General features: G+C 37.6%; 3 protein-coding genes across 5 annotated transcripts in view; 1 reads left to right on the plus strand and 2 right to left on the minus strand.

Moving 5' to 3' along the window:
- mvb12a (multivesicular body subunit 12A) overlaps positions 1 to 22191 on the plus strand; it is a 33974-nt gene that overhangs the window by 7567 nt on the left and 4216 nt on the right. The window contains exons 1-2 of one of the 2 annotated variants that reach the window (XM_068321921.1): positions 17747 to 17882; positions 19392 to 19481. In XM_068321921.1, the coding sequence (XP_068178022.1) occupies positions 19392 to 19481 (90 nt within the window). In that variant the 5' untranslated portion in view covers positions 17747 to 17882. Of the gene's footprint in view, positions 1 to 17746; positions 17883 to 19391; positions 19482 to 22191 lie in introns of those variants that run through there. The other variant, XM_068321922.1, reaches the window with a different exon arrangement.
- LOC137600487 (basement membrane-specific heparan sulfate proteoglycan core protein-like) lies at positions 487 to 6638 on the minus strand. Its single transcript, XM_068322143.1, has 8 exons — positions 6538 to 6638; positions 5668 to 5817; positions 5450 to 5584; positions 4099 to 4271; positions 3827 to 4013; positions 3572 to 3751; positions 3210 to 3476; positions 487 to 3120 (listed from the first exon to the last, which is right to left on the minus strand). Exons 1-8 carry the CDS (start codon positions 6584 to 6586, stop codon positions 3116 to 3118), a joined length of 1146 nt encoding a protein of 381 aa, XP_068178244.1. The 5' UTR covers positions 6587 to 6638; the 3' UTR covers positions 487 to 3115.
- Positions 7851 to 15913, minus strand: LOC137600133 (pre-B-cell leukemia transcription factor 1-like). Of its 2 annotated transcripts, none has more exons than XM_068321560.1 (8): positions 15363 to 15913; positions 14831 to 14904; positions 12536 to 12783; positions 11848 to 12038; positions 11589 to 11724; positions 11339 to 11486; positions 8997 to 9059; positions 7851 to 8659 (listed from the first exon to the last, which is right to left on the minus strand). In XM_068321560.1, exons 1-7 carry the CDS (start codon positions 15536 to 15538, stop codon positions 9019 to 9021), a joined length of 1014 nt encoding a protein of 337 aa, XP_068177661.1. In that variant the 5' UTR covers positions 15539 to 15913; the 3' UTR covers positions 7851 to 8659; positions 8997 to 9018. The 2 variants fall into 2 exon arrangements, with proteins under 2 accessions (XP_068177661.1, XP_068177660.1); XM_068321559.1 differs by having other exon boundaries at positions 11580 to 11724.

A 22191-nucleotide genomic window follows, 5' to 3' on the forward strand; every position in this document is an offset into this window, starting at 1 on the left:
ACAATGTAGCGCTTTTGAAATTGTGCCAAAACATCTGTTTGAGAGTGTGTGCACATTCTTTTTCAGGGATGACCTCCTATGAGCTGCGCTGTTTACATCAAACCCCATTAGACACCAAATATTCATGTCTAGTTTATATGTATTCAAAGGTGTAAAGAGAGAAAGGGTGATCAGATTTAAGAGGTTTCCTCTCTGTGACAAATGCATTTTTGTTCCAACTTAATGGCCATGTGTCATTACGAAAATGTATGAACATTGCTGTCCTCTAATATCTTTGGTGGTGCATTTTTATTTTTTTGCCTCCTTTATCGTCCCCCCTCATTCTGCCTGTGAAGTGAGGGGGCGGAAGACAGGGACAGAGGGCAGATGTTTCTTCCACTGCTTTGAAGATGACTGTAAGATTGAGGGAATAGGGAAAATCTGGAGGCTGTTTCTGCTTGGAACATGGGCGTTTTCAAAGAAATAAATCCTTTAATAATCTCTATAAGGGATTATGACTTTTTTCCCACCGTAAATTTTCACACACGTACTACATATATACAGTATATAGTGTACAGGCCCATATACACACACAGAGCCCCTCAGAGGTAGAGTGGCAGGTGGCTCTCACATGGGGCGTACCATGAGCAACTTGTGAGGGGATGGTGCCTTGCTAGAGGGTACTTCAGCAGTGCTCAGGAGATAGACTGGCAGCTCCCACTGCCAGTTCGCACTCCAAATCTTTTGGCCCACATGGGTCTTGAACGGCGACCTTCCAGTCCCCAGCCCAAGACTTAGTGGACTGAGCTTCACCACATTCACCATCAGTAGGTGTCAAAGATCACTCTCATTTCAGCCACCTGCTGAGGTATCTCATTCAGTTGGAATTGCTTTTGATATTTGTTGAAACAAATATAACTTTGTGTTGAAGAGGAGTTGACACTTTATTTTTAACAGTGAACTCCAATAACCAACTGATATAGCAAAACAATAGCATGATTGTGCACTATATCTGCATTAGGGTTGGAAGCCCTTTTTTTTTAAGGTAAACAATATCCTACAATATTGCTACAAAATGCCTCCGTGTAGTTGAAAATTGCTTTGTGAAGTTATGCTAACATTTTAAACTTAATGTATTTTCCTTCGGGCAGCACGGTGGCACGGTGGATATTGCTGTACCCCACCTCTCGTCTGTAAACAGCTGGGATAAGCTCTAGTACACCTGTGAGCCGCAAGACGAAAAAAACCAGCAGTATATGAGATAAATACAGTCATCGCTTCTACAAAAAAAATGGTTTGAAGCGGTTTCTTACAGAGGCCGGATGTATGAAGATATGATAAATATAATACAATTAAAAAAAGTGACAGTGGGTACTATAATATGCTGTATGATGGGACAAGAGTTTTCGTAAGCATTCCTCACACCAAAAGAACAAAAACTAACAAATATAATATAACAAATATAATATCATTCGCCTTTCTTCATTTCTTCTCTTTCTTTTCCTTTTGACTTTTCCCATGAGGGATCACCACAGCGTGTCATCCTTTTCCATGTCTCCCTATACTCTGCATTCTCTTCTCTAACACCCACTGCCTTCATGTCTTTCCTCACTACATTCATTCGGTTCATTCATTCTTTCCTGGTAGCTCTGTCCTTAACACCCTTTTAGCAATATACTTACTATCTCTCCTATGGACATGTCCAAACCATCGAAGTCTGCTCTCTCTAACTTCGTCTCAAAAACATCTCACCTGGGCTGTTCCACAAGGGACTCATTTCTGATTTTATCCAGCTTTGCCACTCCCAGAGAGAACCTCAATCTTCACTTCTATTTCTTCTCCCTGTAGCCTCACTCTTCCTTCTCCACTCTTCTCATTCATGCGCTAATAGTCTGTTTTACTTAGTGTAATCATCATTTCTCTCCACTCCAACACGTCGCCAGCTTTCTAAATGATCCTACACTTGCTCCCTGCTTTCACTGCAGATCACAATATCATCTACGAACATTGTGGTCCATGGGGATTCCAGTCTAACTTTATCTTTCAGCCTATCCATCACCACTGCAATCAGGAAGAAGCTCAGAGCTGATCCCTGATCAGTCCAATCTCTACCTTGAACTACTACTGCATCACACCTCACCACTGTTCTGCTGCCCTCGTACATGCCATGTACTATTCTAACGTACTTTTCTGCCACTCCAGACTTCCTCATATAGTACCACAGTTCCTCTCTGGGTACCCTATCATAGACTTCCTCTTGATCTACACAGACACGAAGTAGCTCCTTCTGGCGTTCCCTTTAGTTCTCCATCAACACCCTGAAGGCATCTGTGGTATTCTTCCTAGACATGAAACCATACTGTTGCTCACAAATACTTGCTTTTCTCCTGAGTCTAGCCTCTACTACTCATTCCCACAACTTCATTGTGTGCCTCTTCAACTTTACCCCTGTAGTTACAACTCTGCACATCACCCTTGTTCTTAAAAATGGGCACAAGCACACTCTTCCTCCATTCTTCAAGACTCTTCTCACCTGCTAGAATTCTGTTGAACAACCTGGTCAACAACTTCAGCTTTTGACATCTCTTCGATGCTTCCAAGCCTGCTACAACCCCTCTGAATTTATTCGGGTTTGGGACTGGCCTACAGTTGACACTGACTTGTGCAGTCCCTAATGTGCCAAAAAACTCAAAGAGCAATTTGGTTTTTACAACATGAGCTATTATCTTGACAAGAGATTTTTTTATTTATTCTTTATGGTTGATATTTATTTGGTACTGTTTACTTTGACTGTGACATTTTGAGGAGGTCAACAGAGAGGTTACAGCTCTAGATTCCCACACATATCCGTAGGGTGTAGGTTCCTACATATCTACAGAGAGAAGCTTTTCAAAGGCAAATATGAAACATGGGCAACAAAAGCATTAGTAAAGTTTTCTCATGAAACAATAGCATTTTGTCAAAGTTCACATTAAAACAAACAAAAACTGATACCTTTCACTTCAATATGTGAAAATATATCAACCTATTAAATACAATTTTGTTTATTTTTTAACTGTCCATTTTGATGACTGCAAACTGGGCTTGCAGAAGTTGTGGATGGTTTGTCAATCAGAGACAGCATAGTCACAGTGGATTAACCTGTCAAAATATGTAACCAAAAGAAAGAAACATTAGAAAGCAGAGTAAAAAGAATTACTTTACAGGCCTCTAAACAAATGCCAGCTCACCTTTTACGTTGACTCTGGCCAGTGCCTCACTGGAGCCGACATGATTCGTGGCCACACATTTGTAGTCTCCACTGTCGCTGAGTTTAACATTGGCTATAATCAGCTTTCCATCCTTTCTTGCCACTGCTCCTCGAGGAAGGCTCCTCCTACCAACCCGGCTCCACTCAAACCGAATGGGGTGAGAGCCATGAGCAACGCATTGCAGAGACAGGACTTCTCCAGGCTGAAGTCTTACCTGGTCAGGCAGACAGGTGGCATATGGAGGAGCTGTATGAAAGAGAAGACAACCATTTGTATTATTAGCTGGGACCAAGGGTCTAGATGTACAAACTCTACCTTTATTAACTGTGTTGCAGACTTACTGTCCACCTCCATCTGTGTATATGCCTCACTGTAGCCATGAATATTGGTTGCATTACAAATGTATTGTCCTGAATCTTGGCGCCCCACATTGGACAGTGTCAGAACTCCATTGACTACTGTGTGTTTCCATGGTAATGGTGCTCTGAGTTTGGACCAGGTGATGATAGGGGTAGGGGAGCCTGAAAAGAAGAAAGAAGGATGAAGTGAAGTTTAGTAAGTGAAGATATTTACAAACAGACATGCCAAAACCTTACCAGTAGCTACACACTCCATTGAGACCGCATGTCCCTCCACCACTGTAATTTCTGTGGTGTTCACTGAAGCCACTGGAGCTTCCAGTGCTCCCTCAGCAATGATTTCCACTTTCACCTCTGTGAAGCCCTCAGTGTTTTCAGCCTGGCAAACATAAACTCCTAAGTCCTCCGGGTGTATTGCAGGCCACTGAGAAAAGAGGTGGCTACTATTATAATGCACTAGTGCCTTAAAATCAATCACAGTATTACTTGGGAATTTCCTTTAATTTCACCTGTATGGTGTTGGCATCATTAGTTGCTTTGGTGACCAGCTCCAGGGTAGAGCCTTGACGTTTCCATGTTATCTTGGGGCGTGGCCTGCCTGTAGCACGACACTCCATTGACACTGGGGCACCAATCCTGACCAGTAAGGGCCCTGTTGGTGTCAGCCGTATTTTGGGAGCAACTGTGAAAATGGGAAAGTGGATGTGACTAGCACATTAAAATCAGAATAACTTGAAAGAAAAAGAAACATAATATCACCAAAAAATAGGCTGTGACGGATTTGAAAGTGAAATAACAGTTTTTGGTCATACAGCTAAATGATGAGCCGAATTTACTCTAAAGCTATATAAAACACTTGGGGGCTGAAGATCCAAGTGATTACATATTCTCTACACATTCATCACTACAGGCAAAACCTCATATATTATCACTCTAAATACAGTAGATGTATATGTAAATGTACTGTATGTAATAAAAAACACACTTTAAAGAGAAGTACAGTCCGATCAGTTTAAGGTTGAAATCAGTTTACATCTCACATTGATGTACGATGCAAAATTAGGGCCACATTGTAAATTAACATTTTTTTACAATTTAATTCTATGAATGTTTCCACTTTGTAATCTTTTTTTTAAAAATGTGGTTGCAACACCCCACTGCACAGAAATATAGTGTAGACATAAAACACCACAACAAAATGTGAGAAAAAAACCTGCTCTAAAATAATGGGTACGATTTAACATGTATAAAATACTGTATACAGTGGTACCGAGTCTTTTGAGATACAAGCCATTGCTAGGTTCATGTTTTTTTCCAACATACATGCAAAAATCAAAGTTAAGAGTCGTGTTTCAGGACATCACTGCTAGTTGGCGGTGTGTGCTCATGAGTTTTGCATTTCTTTTCATACCTGAGCATTTTTATGTAATTTATATATAATTAACTATGGACAAGAAGAGTATGCATGTCTATTGATAAAAAAAAAGTTTTTTAAAAATAATTTAGGGGCTTTTTAACAAGGCCGGAACGGATGAAAATTATTTATTTTAAAAGGGGAAAATTAATTTGAGATATGGGTAGTTTGACTGATGAGCTCAGTCATAAAATGAATTAAACTCATACCTCAAGGTACTGTAACTGTAGGTTCAAAGGTTGGATTGTTGTTAATATCTAAGATCTTTTGTCTTTCCTGGTCCATTTGTCTGACAGACTTCAAAAGCATAAATTAAAAAACTTAAATCTAACTAAAATATTAGGGGCTATAGTTAGTTTTTATGTGTCAACAAAAAGATGAATATTAGTCCATTATTTCTAGACACTGCCCAGACATTGTAACTGTAACGGTACAGACAGGCTTACATTTGACATGAAGCACAGCTGTGGCAGAGCCACGGCCTGCAGAAGTGCTTGCGGTACAGTGATACTGGCCCTGGTTTCCAGGTCTTGCATTAGATATCTTCAGCACAGAGCCATTAGGTCCAAGCTTGGCATTGTCTACAAAGAAATGCAGTAGTACACTTTAGTCAATCTGCAAAGCTCATAAGTGATATTGCATAAGTAATGATATTACTCCTCACCTGGCAATGCTTGGTTATTAGATCTCTTCCACTCTATAGCCACAAATGGCAGTCCATTGCCGTCTACCTGGCACCTAAAGCTGGCAGACTCGCCTTGGCGCACAGTGGCCACCCGGGGCTCCACTGAGACGACAGGAGCCTGCCCTGCCACTGCATGCAGAGATACTGTAGCTGGTTACTCCACACACACATGTAAGAACACATGCCAAATGAAACACAATGAACCTTCAGGCATGATTGGGTTGAAAAAAAAAAGAAAAAAGAAACAGTTCAAATAAACACCAAACCCAAAGTAAACAACATAAGCAAATACACGATTGCACACAAGTGCTTTGGATGACCCAGCAGAGAATAAAATGAAAAAGACATTTAGTCAGTTAAAAGTTAAAATAATTTCATGTAGATAATAAAAACAAACTATATTTTAAAGTAGTTTGTTTACTTTGTTTTTTAAGTTATGACTATTGGTCCCCTACATGTTGTTGTTAGTGGTTCTCACTGATTTTAAAATCTAAAAAATATCCTATTTTAACATGAGATCAGTATCATTCAAAAACTGTCTCTATTGCTATGGATAATCCACAGAAGACACTTTTAATATAATTCTTACTTATTGTGGATTAGAAAAATCAGGATAGAGCCTTCAAAAGGGCACAATTTGTGAAAAGTTTAATCAATGAGTGAAAAACAGTTTGTGACACTATGAACCTTCAAAGTAAAAGAGGAATATTTGTTATTACAGACATAAAATGTCCAAAAATATAGTAAGGTAACACACACACACACACACACACACACACACACACACACACACATACACACACACACACACATACAGACTGTTAAACCAGACGTGAAGAGATTTATTACCTGACCATAATAGCAAACACAGGATAAGAAGACCTGGTGTGAAATCCATGATGAGCAGAGAACAGTCCAGCTTTAATCAAAGTCTCTCTTAGAGCCTCTATTTTAACAGAGTTGATTTCAACCTTTAACCCCAAGTTTCCCATTTCACCCCCTTCCCTGTTCAAACACTCTAGACAAATGCTAGTCACATATGAAGGCCTTTCATTGCTGTATTTTTCTTCTTTTTTGGAGCCAGCAACTGATTTTAAAATCAAGAAAAATTACAACAGCGTGGTTAACAGAGTAAATGTCATTAACTAATATTACAGATAATGCCAGTAGCTGTAGAATACATGGTAAACTCGGGAAAAACTACCAAAACACATATGCTTGGGCTTTTCTTTTTTTTTTTGCATTTCATCGTCATAGATATTGACTTCCGTGTTGACCACCCGTATACCAATTCAAATTTCATGTCACTGTGCACTTACTTGATATTAAAACATATCTGACAACATATTGATATTTTTTTTGCATTTTATATTTTGGATACTAAATAATTAACTTCACTGAGACATCTATAAGATCCATTAAAAGATTTAAAAAGTTGTAGCGAAATTAATTGACACATGAAGGAGCTATCAAAAATTACTTTGGATCAATACTATGAAACAGTAGCTAACACAGATAAAGACTAAAAGTTTAAAGACTCTACGGGGGAATGGATAAAAGTATTAAAAATCATCTCACAACTGACTCTAATATTTGCAAATAAACAAAATTCAATACAGTAAAACATTGTAAGGTTTCATTTAAAAAAAACCCTAACAGATCGAGTCATACTGTTCATCACTGGACAGCACAGATGAGTGAAACCACTGTTTAATCCAATTCTGAACTAAATGTGAACATAAATATTACAACTGACTACAGTATTTTCCGCACTACAAGGTGCACCTAAAAGCCTTTAATTTTCTCAAAAACCGACTGTGCGCCTTATGGTCTAGTGCGCATTATATATGAAAAAGTTTTAAGCTAGGCCATTCATTGGGAAGCGTCTTATATACCAGTGCGCCTTATAGTGTGGAAAATACTGTATATATGCAACTATGAGAAATAATAGAAACACTAGAAAAATAGTTCCAAGTGTGCGAATGGCAAAAGGCACAGTGCACGATGTCCCCTAATTAACCCCTCATTGGTTTGATAGCTTAAAGAGTTTAGGTAACATACTTTTTTGTTGCAAATATGATTTGATTTTATTCTATATAAATCACAACAGCCAAACTCATCTTATTCCTAGCAAACCATTGGGCACAAAAGACTTAAGAAGAGACAATGTGTTTATTCATTTTTGGTCATTTTAGTGATTCAAATGTACTCAGTCCATTTTTTCATTGACAGTTCAGAGTTTCAATGCAACAATAAAATTCACATGCTTTCTTTTTAGTTCTTTTTGTCTTATTCATATTCTTCAAAATATTAATACGATATACAGGCCTTAAACTTTCCAAAAATCATTCTTTTCATCAATTATGTAAAGTAAAAAAACAAATGTATTAATTATACAAATGAACATTAAAAAAAAGGATTACATTAGTAAAATAAAAGCTACAGCAAAACTTATTTGGAACCGATGGAGTCTTTTTGCTAGTCAGCTGGATCTAATGACACTACAGTTGTCATAGACATTTATCCTTTCCAGCTCAGAGTGACAGTGGATATGACACCCAGGTGTCATTTTCACCTCTTTCTGGCAGAGTTCTATGAGGTGATCTAAGGTTCCAGTAACATATAGTTTTCCATTTGTCCCTATTCAGAGAGAGCTATTTGAGTTTTGGAGACAGACTGACAAAATATATTCAAAAAATAACTAACATCCATGTTGCTTTCTACTCATTCCTGTTGAGAGGCTGATTACTGGTATTAAACTTAACATGACAAAAAAAACATGTTACCCATTTTTAAAGGTGTACCCATGTTTAGAAAACCCAAAGATATGCCCTAATTTTGGTATAAAAGGCTTTATGTTTGGGTAACAAGGAGAGGTGCAGCATCAGTTGGACCCGACAGTACAGCTGTGGTTCTCTTGATGAGAGAGATATGGGGGAGGGATCACCACCGTCCAGCAGCCTGTATTGACCTGCGGACACAAACATTCAGTTTTAAGTTAAGGTGCCTTCAGGTTTACTGAGTTAATATGCCAGCCTGTGAGGTTCAGTAGCTCCTTTAAGAATTTAAGTTTATTCTATCCCCTTCTAGCATATGAACTCTTATAATCTGATTACTACAGAATTCTACAGTACATGATCTTTCACAAAATTAAATGTCCTCTAATGTTCAACAATAATCTGCGACTGATATTTTCGGGTCAGGAAGTATAAAATACAGCACCAGGGTCAAAAAATCCTTTTGCACTCTGTCACTCGCTAATGAAATGTGCAACCACAGCTTCATGGTCAGAGAGTGTGTTTACATACGCAGAGACCAAAGTTCTCTTCATCACCTCCCGTCAGGTGTGTAACACAAGGGTGGGTATCCTCCTGTTGGAATAAAGTGAGATCAGGCATAAGGTTGACATCATTTTAATGACATGCAGTCATGCAGATATGATTAACTACATCGTATACAGTAGTACCTCAAAATAGGAGTTTTATCTGCTCCTTGCTGAGGTCGTAAGTAAAACAACTCATAAGTCAAACAACATTTCCCCATGTAGAATATATAAAATATTTTAAATCTTTACAGCTTTGTAAAAAAGTCCCATACCTCTCTAATTATGAAAAAAAAACATTTTTTTATCAACTAATAGACATAAGACTGTGAATCTTCTTCTTCTTCTTTTCCTTTCTGCTTTACCCTTAAGACTTTATATGTGAATATGTAATTATAAGTTACATAAACAATGACCAAGTATGAAAAGAAATGCAAAAGTCAAAAAAAAAAGTCCACAAAATGATGATGTATCCATTCACCAAGACGTGCCAAAGAATAAAATGCAGTCTCAGCCAACGTTATGTCCTATATCTTGGATTTTGCTCTTACGTCTAACAAAAATACAGACAGCACAACGGCTAGTACTTCAAATAAGTTGTATGCCATGCAGCTTGTTTCTTGAGGTACTACTGTATTTGAATATGTAAATTATATATATTTGTTAAGAAAATAATTGCACAAGTCGATATGTGACCGGAACTACATGTTCACAAACGACTACCAGATGAACGTAAGTCACTGGAGTGAAATCGACTTGAAAGTTGTTTCTGTCAGTATTTTCTGTGGGTATGTTATGAGTCCTTTTTAAATGCAAGGCAAAATGTTGAACCAAGTAACTCGAATCAGAGCTAAAGGACTAGGAATAGTAGGTACCACATTACAAACACGTTATTTATGAGAATGTAATACAGTATTAACCACAGTTAGCTATGGACAGCTTTTCTTCAGACAAAAAAATATGAAATACGCCATCAGAGCAGAATTACGGAAAAGGTTAAACAACCGACTGTAACAACCCTACAACTGACACTGTAAAAAAAAAAGCGTACACTCTTTTCCAGATTATATTGTGGGATTTATGATAATAATAATTTATTTCAGCTCTGAAGGGTGAGCTGAACAATAGAAATGTATTCATTTCTATGTATGTCCTGCTTTAAAGTTGAACATATGAGGATATGAGGGGCAGAGATACAACTTAAGTCCATCATGGTGGATGAGATGCTTGTGATGATAGGATCTAATTCCCTGTGTCACTGCAGTCATGGCCAAAGAACATCTCGCCAGCGGGTAAGGCAGGGGTTGTATATATACTGTATGTATGTATGTATGTATGTATATACATATATATACTGTATATATGTGTGTATATATATGTGTGTGTATATATATACAGTATATATACACACACACACGTATGTACACATATATATACTCACATACATACATATATACACACATATACATAGACACACACATATATGTATATACACACACATCCTTCACACTGGGCTATGTGCAGATAGATAGATAGATAGATAGATAGATAGATAGATAGATAGATAGATAGATAGATAGATAGATAGATAGATAGATAGATAGATAGATAGATAGATAGATAGATAGATAGATAGATAGATAGATAGATAGATAGATAGATAGATAGATAGATAGATAGAGATAGATAGATAGATAGATAGATAGATAGATAGATAGATAGATAGATAGATAGATAGATAGATAGATAGATATTGTATTAATCCCAGAGGAGTAATAAACAATAACATTCACGTTGATGGGCTGGAAGCAGTCCCTAGGCGTCTCCTCAGCTTCCGGTGATCATCTCCTGACCTGCCGGGTTATTGCTGGCAGCCGTTTCACTAGTGAGTTGTAGGTGGGCTGTAGGTGGGCTGTAGGTGCACTACGCTGTAGTCTGATTTACCAAGTGGGGGAAGGGGGATTGATGTGTATGCCTCTTTGGCATCAGTGTAACACAGTGTAACACGTCAGCAATTTCATGTAATAAGGAAGAATTGTGAATTAAATCAACTGGACTTGTAAGAAACTTGAAGATATTTAGTTTCTTATCCAAAAGGCTTTATTAGTTCAGATTCCCTCTTGGATGAGACATGAAATTACTTCAAGGGTTTTCTTACAAGTCCAGTTGGCCTTGTTCAATACAGATCTCCCATGACCCGCATAACAGAAAATCTACCCAAAAATCCTGTGATTTGGGTTTCTCTATTGGCAGGGAAGATGGCTATGCCTTTGATTTCATGTGTGTGTGTGCGCGCGTGTGCATGTGCGTGTGTGTGTTTGTGTATACCTGAATGTGACATGGTTGGAGAGTTGTCTTTGCTTGCCTCTGAAGACACACTAGAAGATGGCATCCTAGTATACATGTGAGCTTCATCTTGGAGCTTTGCAACATTCTTCTTATACCGAATTCTCTTGTTTCCAAACCAGTTAGCAACCTGAGGCATCAAAAGGAAGTCAAACGTCTTAATTATACTGGACATGTTTTCAAGGGACTGTACACCCATGTTGAAAAGTATGGTTCTCTTTACCAGTCTGACCTGAGACACAGTGATGGAACACTTCTTAGCCAGTTCCTCCTTGGCCTCCTCACTGGGGTAGGGGTTTGCCAAGTGAGTGTAAAAGTACTCATTCAAAATATCAGCTGCATGTTTGCTGAAGTTTCTTCTTTTCCGCCTGATACAAAGGGAGATAGCACAAATTAGCAGTTACAAATTGGAGAATACTTATCTTCCCAATGTTGTAAATACTCAGTTGCACACTGACTGACATTCATAGCAAGCATGAACATAACCCTACCTGGCATCAAGGAACCTGGAGCGCAGGATCATGACTGCCTCACATGTACTCTGCTTCAACTGGATCTGAATAGTACTGAATTTTCGGTGGATGATTCCCACCATTCGTTTAATTTCTTTGGGGGATACAGGCCGCGTACGTGATTGTTCCCTCAGCAGGTTCATCACATGGTCAGTGAATTCATTGCATGCCTGTAATCCAAAGTGAAAATGTGGGAGGGACAAAAACTCAGACATTAGTTACTTCTACATCAATCCTGCTTTAATGGACAGTTTGCCTGAAAATTATAATTCACTTACTCACTTCAACTCAAATGCAAAATACAAATTAAGAGTCATTTTTTGAGGTGTTCTTTACATGCTTTTTAAGATCTTAAGCATTATATAGTTTGTATGAGGTTGGGGCAAAAGTTCCTTCATACAAGTCCCTGTTTTACTGTGAGGCTGCAGGAAGGTTTTGTGGATTCAGAAACTTCACATTAGTTGACTCTGTTAAAAATATAAGTTTCCAAGCAAACTGTTCCACTTAACAGTAGTCTAAGTCCAATCCTTCAATGTAAAGAGCCATTCACTACACTTCTGCTCAAATTACAAAGTTGCTGTGCTGTTTTCATCATCAAAACCTCTCACAATAACATTGCTCAACATTACACAGCAATGCTGGTGGATTTCAAGCTTGAGCATCTCACCTGTTCATATTTCTCCAGTTCAGTGTGGTACATCTGTCGTATGTGTGAGAGCTTCTCTGTGTAGTCTGTGTTTTGTACGCTGTTCCCATCATTAGGTGACCCTCCCACTGCCACAGCAACTGCTGCCATTGTTGCAGAGCCTCCACTTCTCTCCATTCCTGCAATTCCTTCTGCCAACAGCATGTTGTCCAGTCTCATGATCTGAGGGTCAGGACCATCTTCCTCTTGGGTGCTTCGAATATTCAGTGCTATGGAGACAGATAGAAACGGACAAATCGGATGTGATATTATCCAAATAAGTTAAAGGCATTAGCAGAGGAAATGCTTAAAATCAGTTCTGCTCGTTAAAAATTATTTTATTCACCACCACAACAACGACCTGCTAACTTAATCACTACTGCTACTGCATTAGAATTCACGGTATGCTGAAAAACAAGTTTGTATGTCGTAATTCTGACACACGGATAATTTTGGCTCCTTCACGTTGAAATAGGAAAAACCAGAAGTACACACATAACTAGGAGCAACTAAGACCAGCAAACATTCAACACACAAAGAGTTGGAACATTTTAAAACTGTACCCAAACATCCTGCTGATTGGTAGTCTTGTCTCTGTTTAAACATTTTAATAGATACATGACATATTTAGCAGTTTGACAATTTCTTAAAAAAGTAATTAAGCTGAAACAAACTGTTTTTGCCTTTTTTTTAACATAATACATAAACATAATAATTTGGAACAATTACATTTGTTCAACACGACATGTTCCCAAAAAGTGTTGAGAGACTACATCATGTGTGGTTTGTATCTCCTTTCAATAAGGTCACCCTCATGGTCAGCAGAGAGCACCATCTCACAAAACATGTGTCTCAATTCTTTTAAGGACAAATACTGGAGACACACGCCTACATTTTTAATTTCTGATGTCTAACAAACATGCCTTTAGCCCATTACTGCCAAGACAACACAGCTACATCCAAATACTGAAAATATATTGGTAATGACAGTGACCACCAGAGTTTTTTTCCCCTCCTCTCCAAGATCTACACTTACAGTTGTGGAGAACAACTCATATCAGATAAAAAGGGTGTTAAATGTACAGAATAAGGTACAGAAAGAAAACCCAGCTTGTGTCGTACATCAACACTTAACAGAAGAGGAGCAATATCTCATTGCCCATTTATTCATGTTGAGCATATTGGAGGTAAATGGATATGAAAGTATGATTAATGATTAATGAAAGTAGGAATTATATAAATAAGGATTCATGCTAAGTTTAATAATTCTTCAGTGCACCAATTATTTTGACTAAAGTAGGTAAAATTGGGATGCTCTTAATTACTAACAGTCACATGCATAATACAACAAACAATGTGTGTGGGAGCATGCGTATCTGTGTGCATGCAGGCATGAACGGATGTGTGTGAAGTCAGGAATATAGGCAACGTAACATGTCCCAAATTAAGGGGGGTGTGTGGATATCATGTGAGAGGTGAACTTGGAAAGGACTTAGAAATGGCAGTGGTCATAACTGTCCTAAAGACTGGTAATTGAAAGTGTGTTTTTTTTGTGTGTGTCTGAAAAAGAAAAGAAGGAAAGAGAGACAGTAAAGGAAAAAAATGAAAGCAAAGGGATCCCAGCAATTGTTTGCAATGACCAGTGTGTTTATAACACTGACACAGTAACGACTGCTTGACAGCTCAGCAATCAGTTCATCAGTGACATCACTGATCAGTTCTTCCCAGATATTAAGTATCTTACTTTTTGGAGGTAGCTGGTAAAAGGGCTTTTCCCTCCTTCTAAAATGTCAAGTATCCACTTTGGATATCCCTTTTCTAAAATGAAAATTTGATGGCAAAATATGAATGGCTTGTCGACCACAAGACTTCACCCAATATCCATCAATATGTGAGTAAAAACATAACAGTATTTCTGGGATTGAATTGCTTTTTGAGAAGAGAACAATGTGAGAATGTGTGGCAAAAAAAAAAAGAAAAGAAAAAGAAATAGATAAAAGATTGAACGTTGTGCATATGCAGCTTAACTAATATGCAATCTGCATAAATCTTTCTTTACAGTCTCGACACTGACTATATAGATTTCATTTTATCATTATATTCTCAGTTGATGTAAATTCATGAAAATGCTATGAACCTGAAATGGTTAGTTTAAAAATAATGTGGTGTTAACAATCATAGAAAATACAAAGAGTTAAAGCAAAGCAGAATGTATTTCTGCTTTATTTTCACTTTGTAGTTGCAGCATGGAATTTTTCTCTTGACCGGAAGATTTACCTGACCGTTCCTTCATATCACACAGGACACTGAAGAGTGCAGACTTCATTCTGTGACAGTTTAAAGCGTGTTTCCTGTGATGAAAAAGGAGCAACAGAGACAGATTTTGAAACCCCATCCTTTGATAGACTCTTCAGCTACAATAGCACAATCAGATTTTGGATATCTTGGTGTTTATTAATAATGACCTGTATCCAACTCTAAAATGCATGTATTTGTCCTTCTAAAAGTAAAACACCAGGACACAGACACGTTTTTACACAAGTAATTTGCCAAAAACAAAAGCTTTCAAATTTTTGACGAAACACATAGTATTCAAACCTAAAATGTATGCAATATAGTTTGTCCTGGACCACAGATAATAAACTCTGCAGATTGTGATCTGTGATGATGTTCCCCCATGAAACAAAACTTCTGTAATGTGTATCTAAAGAGGTCTCTACAACAAAAGTATATACTGTATGTCTTTGACCAGAAGGGATCTTTAAACATCATTCATCTCATACAATGTGTTATCTTATCATTATATTACCTGGTCTGGGCCTCATCCAGGCTCTCATGTGTGATAGCCATGATCTGTTGAAGGACATCACCGATGTCCTGCTGCGGCTGCCCAAGACTATGATGTTTCCTGGTGCCGTCAGGATCGCCCACAGCCTCCTGAGGCAATCCGGGGCAGCCCAACAACATGCGGGCCTGGTTCTCCATGGATCCAATCTACTGTTGCGTGGTTAGAGGAGAAGCACTACAAATATGTGCTCCCTCTCAAACTTCAAGGACTTAAGAACGGACAGTCTAAGAAGGCATCAGAGCTGAGAGCAATGTCGTCTCATATGCATGCTATGTAATCTGAACAACAACGAAAGACACAAGTGCGGCCGCTTTGTTGTTATTTACTTATCTGACGCTCGAACGCATCACTACACATAATGGATTGTTCTTTGTCATCAAAAGAATGGCTTACAGAATATTAATCGATATGACAGTAAGCTGCTGTTTCGAGAAACGCATCGCTTGTGTATTATATATCCTTTTCTCCTGAGAGACAAAAACGACACCACTCCACCTCCTTAGAGAAGGGCAGCCATTCACCGTCAAGTGTCCCAGCGTGGACAACACTGCTTCCGGTCACGGATTTCAAATTAATACACCTTGGCCGACACTAAGGCCATTTTACTTGAACACATACCCCAGACTCCAGAGAAATTTCGAATTGGAGTTTTTTTTAGCAACTACTGTATTTAGCGATGAATAAGTTTAGTTCAACTAGAGAGTAGTGAGCTCAGATAAGAGCGGTCGATGTTGGCTTTTACTTTGTTGCACCGCAAAGCAGCAGTCCCAAGAGTCCTGCCCTCAGAGTGATTCCTGACAAAAGAAAACCTGCTCCGAGACATTGAATCGTCATCAATTTTTAAAGCAATGCCTTAAATCAAATGAGAAATTAAATAAGTGTTCACAGAAACTCAATCTTGCAAGGTTACAGTTAATGAAAATAAATCCTGGATCCACCACTAATTATGGCCCACCAAAATCATATGGTGTTTCTTTGGACCGAACACCTATTTTTCATACAAAGTTTAAAGAAAATCTGATTAGTAATCATTTTCTGTAATCCTGTTCACAAAACACACATTCATACAAGCGGCATAGTAACAAACTAACTTACTGCATGACTCTTGAAGAATAATGACCATATATTAAGATAAGATAAGATAAGATAAGATAAGATAAGATAAGATAAGATAAGATAAGATAAGATAAGATAAGATAAGATAAGATAAGATAAGATAAGATAAGATAAGATATACTTTATCCCAAACTGGGAAATGTAATGTCCCTGTGCCAACCCCGAAAAATAATTTCAGGGTTGGCATAAGGGCAATTTCGAATTTGGTGGACATGCAAATAAATTCAGGACCCACCACATTTTAAAATGTTTTCAGATGTGATATAAATGACCGTAGTACCAGTCTCAGAGTGTTATTTTCAATAAGAATTTATTTTACTTGAGGGGGCCTTAGTGGGGGTTTATGCTCTTAGTATTGCCATATTCCCTATTCGGGATGACTGAATAATTTCTGAAATATGTCTAATTGAATCACAGTTTCAGCTACAATCTGGGCTCCCTTTTTTCAATTTTAATTTATTGTCTCGCAGCAGAGATGATTTCCAATTCAAACAACTTTAATTACCATAAAATCTTGATCTCCTTCTTGAAGGAGGTTTATTCGCACTTAATTTTAATTCAGTTTTTCTTTCAGACACGGATAAAAATATTAATGAAACAAGTAATTCTGTAATTTTTCTTTTTAGAATAGAAAACTAAATTTTTAAATACGATGAGTTAATATTTCTCACTTTTTTTTTTTACTGTTTTTATTAAAGGGGAGGGCGTGGTTTCGTTTTTCAGAGACCGGATGTGATGTGATTTTTACACAATGCATAAAAAAGATCTGAATGTGTGTGTGTGTGTGTGTGCGTGCGTGTGTGTGTGCGTGTGTGTGTGTGTGTGTGTGTGTATGTGTTTGTGTGTTATTCTCAGCATTTGACACAAACCTAATAGATGAATTTCCTCCTCCATTTTGTGTATCAACGAAAGAACGCGTTGCTTTCATTTAATTTAATTTTCATTCATTTTGGTTTTTGATTCCATTTTTAGAAACTTAAATCAAATTACCAAAATAAATAAATAAATAAAACCGACAAAACCGATAAAAAAATATGAGCTCGTCCAAGCATTTTGATGAAAAGACTGTTGCGATGCTGCCACCTAGTGGTGTGATCTGAGATGGTATTTACGTGTGACGTCTTTCTCCCAGAGGTTGACGGGAGTCGTAGTCAGAATACAGTCACTACTTCCTGCTTTGCAAAAGAAGGCTGAGAAATTTCGGCTTTTGAGAAACAAATTGTTCTCCTGCTGAACTGTCGGACGTTGAAGGGTCGGAATTAAACACAGAACGTTATTGGATTATTTAGTAGTCGAGTAGCGAAACAAACTCATTTCATCTACTTTTAAATAATCAACAAAAGTTTTGTGAGTGTCCACTGTAAGGTAAGCTCGCTTTGTGATAAAACTACATAGTCAAAAACGCACACTATTTTCATTAATGACAGTACTTGTTTTTTATTTTTTTTTAATCATTGAATTTCTCTATTGGGATGCATGTAAATGTGGTAGGTAAGACGCAACCGTGTTAAAGTTGAAGGTAGTTGTTAATAAAGTAGTTGAGCTGTTCAACGTCGTCCATTATTAATTGGCCTACCTACAGTATATCTGTCTAGTAGACTTCTCACCCCGATAACAAAACAGTGTTTTTACAAAATAATAATAATTTTTTTAAAAAGTCAACCAGTGAATAAAACCCCAATTCGAATTTCACAATTGTTTTAGTTTCTGAAATCTTCATTTACAAGGAATCACTCGTCTGTCTGCGTTTTTCTTTATCCTGTTTCATTTATTGACAAAATTGAGAATAAATCAAACAGCTATGAGCGCCATGTGGACTGGACGCCTCTATTTTAATGAGGCGCAAACACAAATGAAAACACTGTGTAATCATCAGTATCTCCCACCATATGATGTCAATTTCTGCTTTTTAAAAAAAAAAACATTCTATCTCTAATGACCTGTGAGAAGACTTTCCCAGTTTTCATCCACTCAACTTCAAGGCAGAGAATTTAAACTGTGAGAAGGTAAAATAACAAGATGCCTTGTAACAACATAATTTTCTGTGCTATTTCAGATTTTTCCATGTTGTTGCTTCTGTGTCACTTCGGTGTCACTTTCATACCTTCAGGTGTGATAATATAAATCTACATTGATACATATCCCCCCGCCTCACGCCTTATACCAGCTGAGATAGACTCCAGCTCCCCGTGACCCGCTACAGCGGATAAAGCGGCAGACAATGAATAAATCCATAAACAATTTTATTATCTTCAACTTATTTGAAAAAATTATTTGCCAAATTACGGTATTCTGTAATTTTCTATATTTACCTAAATCAAACACTTTTACTAATTTCAAATTGATATGGATATGATTTATTATATAATGACAGATATTGTGATGAATAATTCCATATACCATACACCTACCATATAAATGATTTTCTTCCTGAATGAGTTTGATTGATATTAGAAAGAAAGAACTTTTAAGTAAAGAAATATCATGAAAAAAGAATTTCAGGGGCAGTGGAATGAACTGCCTCTTCATTGCTGATGTTGAGGATGGAGGAGTAGTTTGTGTTTATCCTTGAACCTTAATAGTGATTCCAAAAGTATTCAGCTTGAATATTTAGCTTGATTCATTAATTAATTCATCAGTTTGTGTTTCACCATGTCAATACATCCCACAGAACCCACATCCTATAATGTCTTCAAATAGATAGATAGATATATACTTCAATGATCCCAAGGGAAATTCAGGATATATTCAAGATATATATGCAAGATGTGTATGTGACATATACGATATATTTTGCCCTCATCATTTAAACACATGTCTCTGGTCTTCATGCCTTCTAGGTAACCTGTAACCTCCTTATTTTCTCTTTTTCAGATGTCATTGATGGAGCGTGGGGCCGTTCGGCCAATCACGGCAGTGGCGTGGACCTCCAACAGCAGCACATGCCCCAAAGATTTTAACCTGGTAGGAATCAGGATACTGTTTTATGCCACTGTCCTCAATTATTTCAATAATGTATTATTTCAATAATAGTAACATGTTTCATAACAATTTAGACACCTGGTATATAAATATGAATCAGCTGTTTCTACAGTGATGTCAAAGTTTTTATTACCTCAGGAGAGAGATGTAAGGTATAAGTATACAGGTATAACTGTATAACTTACACCCCCAAAGGCACTTACCATTGAGTACTGTGATTCCCTGGGAAGCCATATTTACATTAGTTTCAAAAGAGTAACGCCTTACAATTAACACAAGATGTGGCCACATGATACTGTGGCTTGTTTGGAAGAGCAGGCATCATCAACCAACTGTCAGTCTCTACTGTCAACATGTCAAAGGGTTTTTGGACAAGTTACTGAAACCTAATTTCTTCCCAGTGTATGTGAAAGAACAAGTCTTGCATTCTATGAATCCCATTATTTATTTTTTTGTGAAGCCTGGCTTACGTTGACATGTAAAATTTTGAGTGGTCAGTCACACTAGAAAGGTGCGATTGAAGATGTATCCATTTATCATTTAACCGAAATAAATAAATAAAAATAAATCAATCCTTTATTAATCCCCATAGGGAAATAGCTTTTTGTCCACTCCACATATTGTGTGTGGGTGTGTATGTATACATATGTGTATATATATATATATGTGTGTGTGTGTGTGTATATATATATATATATATATATAGTGGGTGTATACAGTATATATGTGTGTATGTATATATATATGTATATGTGTGTTTATATATATATATACACACACACACACACAGCAATCCCTCGTTACTCCTGGTTACCACCTACAAAAACTAAATCCAGGTTATAGCGACTATTTTATTATTTAGGGTAATTTAAACAGTTATGAACCCTCCCATGCTGATATTACCTTTTCCCACACTCTGATAAACTGTTTAAAGCACCTTTGTATGTAAGAAAAGTGTTTGTTTAATTCACAGAAATGTGCTGCATTCCATGAGTCACAGAACACAGCGCACACACGGAGGCTGTCAGCCGAAAGCATGCGTGCACGGTATCCCGTGACTACCTACTAGAAATCCACGATGTAGTGAAACAGTGCATCTTGAAGCGCGAATAAACGAGGGATTATATATATATATATAATATACTGTATATACAGTATATATATAGTGGACTGAGCTACTGCCGCCTCATAAAAAGAAGGGATACAACAGGTGTTCCAACAATTTGTTTGATTTTGGTGCTTATTGGGATGTTGATTTGGATCGGGATGTTCATTTTAATGGTTACCACTCCTAAAGGACAGGTGGTGCGTGTCACCTGTAAAGCACTTTAAGTAATCATTCAGACTAGAAAAGTGCCGTATAAGGGGAAGTCCATTTACCAACATCCATATTATGAGGACTAATAGCTAGACCATGGATGACATTAGTACATGTCTTTTCCTATTGAATGTTCTCTCCATGGAAAATGAAATGGACTAAATACACCTGTATATAATAATGAAAAGGGAAGCAAGAGACAAATGTGCAAGCATTCTTGCAGAGAATAAACTCGTTTGTACCCAACGCTGGTGATAACTTGGTGGGACTAACAACATTCCGACTGTATAGTGACACTGTGCTGACTTGAAATTCCCAAGGTGGTGATGTGTCTATTTACCCAACATCAAATTGTGTAAGCATGCTATTGTTGCCTTTAGCCAAAACTCTTTCAATATAAAAATCCCACCACATGTAAACAGCAAAGTGGCACCACTCAGTTTCAATACCAAACTATGTAACTGGATTTATTTTCTACCTGAAAATCCGCAGTTTGTATGTGTGGAAAAGAACAGCTACTCTGCCATCACCTTCAGCACCATGAGTCATCTGTTATTCACTCTTGTGACCCATAATTATGCCACCACATTCACCTCCAATCACATCATCAAATATGCTGATGATACAGTAGTGGGCCTCCTTGGAGAAGATAACGACTGGGCATACAGAGAGGAAGTGGTGCAACAGAAATAACCTTCTCCTGAATCTTGAGAAAAAAGACTTTCGTTGACTTCAGGAAGACACAGTCCAGTCATTCTCCAAACATTTCAACAACTCAGTAGTGGAGATGGTGGAGAACACAAAGTTATTAGGAGTCGACACAACTAACAACTTAACCTGGACAAAAAACACAGGATCTCCGATGAAGAAAGTACTGCAGCATTTACACTTCTTCTGCAAAATGAGAAGATCACACCTCCCCCATCCTATCTGTACTACCTTTCACAGGAAAGCTATTTAGTCCCAAATGACCAAATGCATCTGTCTGAGCTTCAGCTGCATAGTTGCGGACTGGAAGCTCTTTCAGAGAATGGTAATTGGGACCTCTCTTCCTTCTATTCTGGACATTGGATGCAAACGCTGTCATCAGAAAAGACCCCACACATCCGCACCATGGACTGTTGTCATTACTCAACTCTGGGAGGGATCTCGCTGTGTCTGGAGCAGAACAGCCAGATTCTATCCAATCCAATCCAAACTTTATTTGTTGAGCACTTTACCACAACCGCAGTCGACCAAAGTGCTGTACAGGCGAATGAATAAAAAAGAACAAACATTATAGATAAAAGACAAAATGGCTCAAATATTATAAGTAAAGTTAATCAATTAAAAACATAAAACATAAAATATGGATAAACAAAAGCATATAATCAG

The sequence above is a fragment of the Antennarius striatus genome, chromosome 8 (genome assembly GCF_040054535.1).
Source record: "Antennarius striatus isolate MH-2024 chromosome 8, ASM4005453v1, whole genome shotgun sequence".
NCBI lineage: Eukaryota > Metazoa > Chordata > Actinopteri > Lophiiformes > Antennariidae > Antennarius > Antennarius striatus.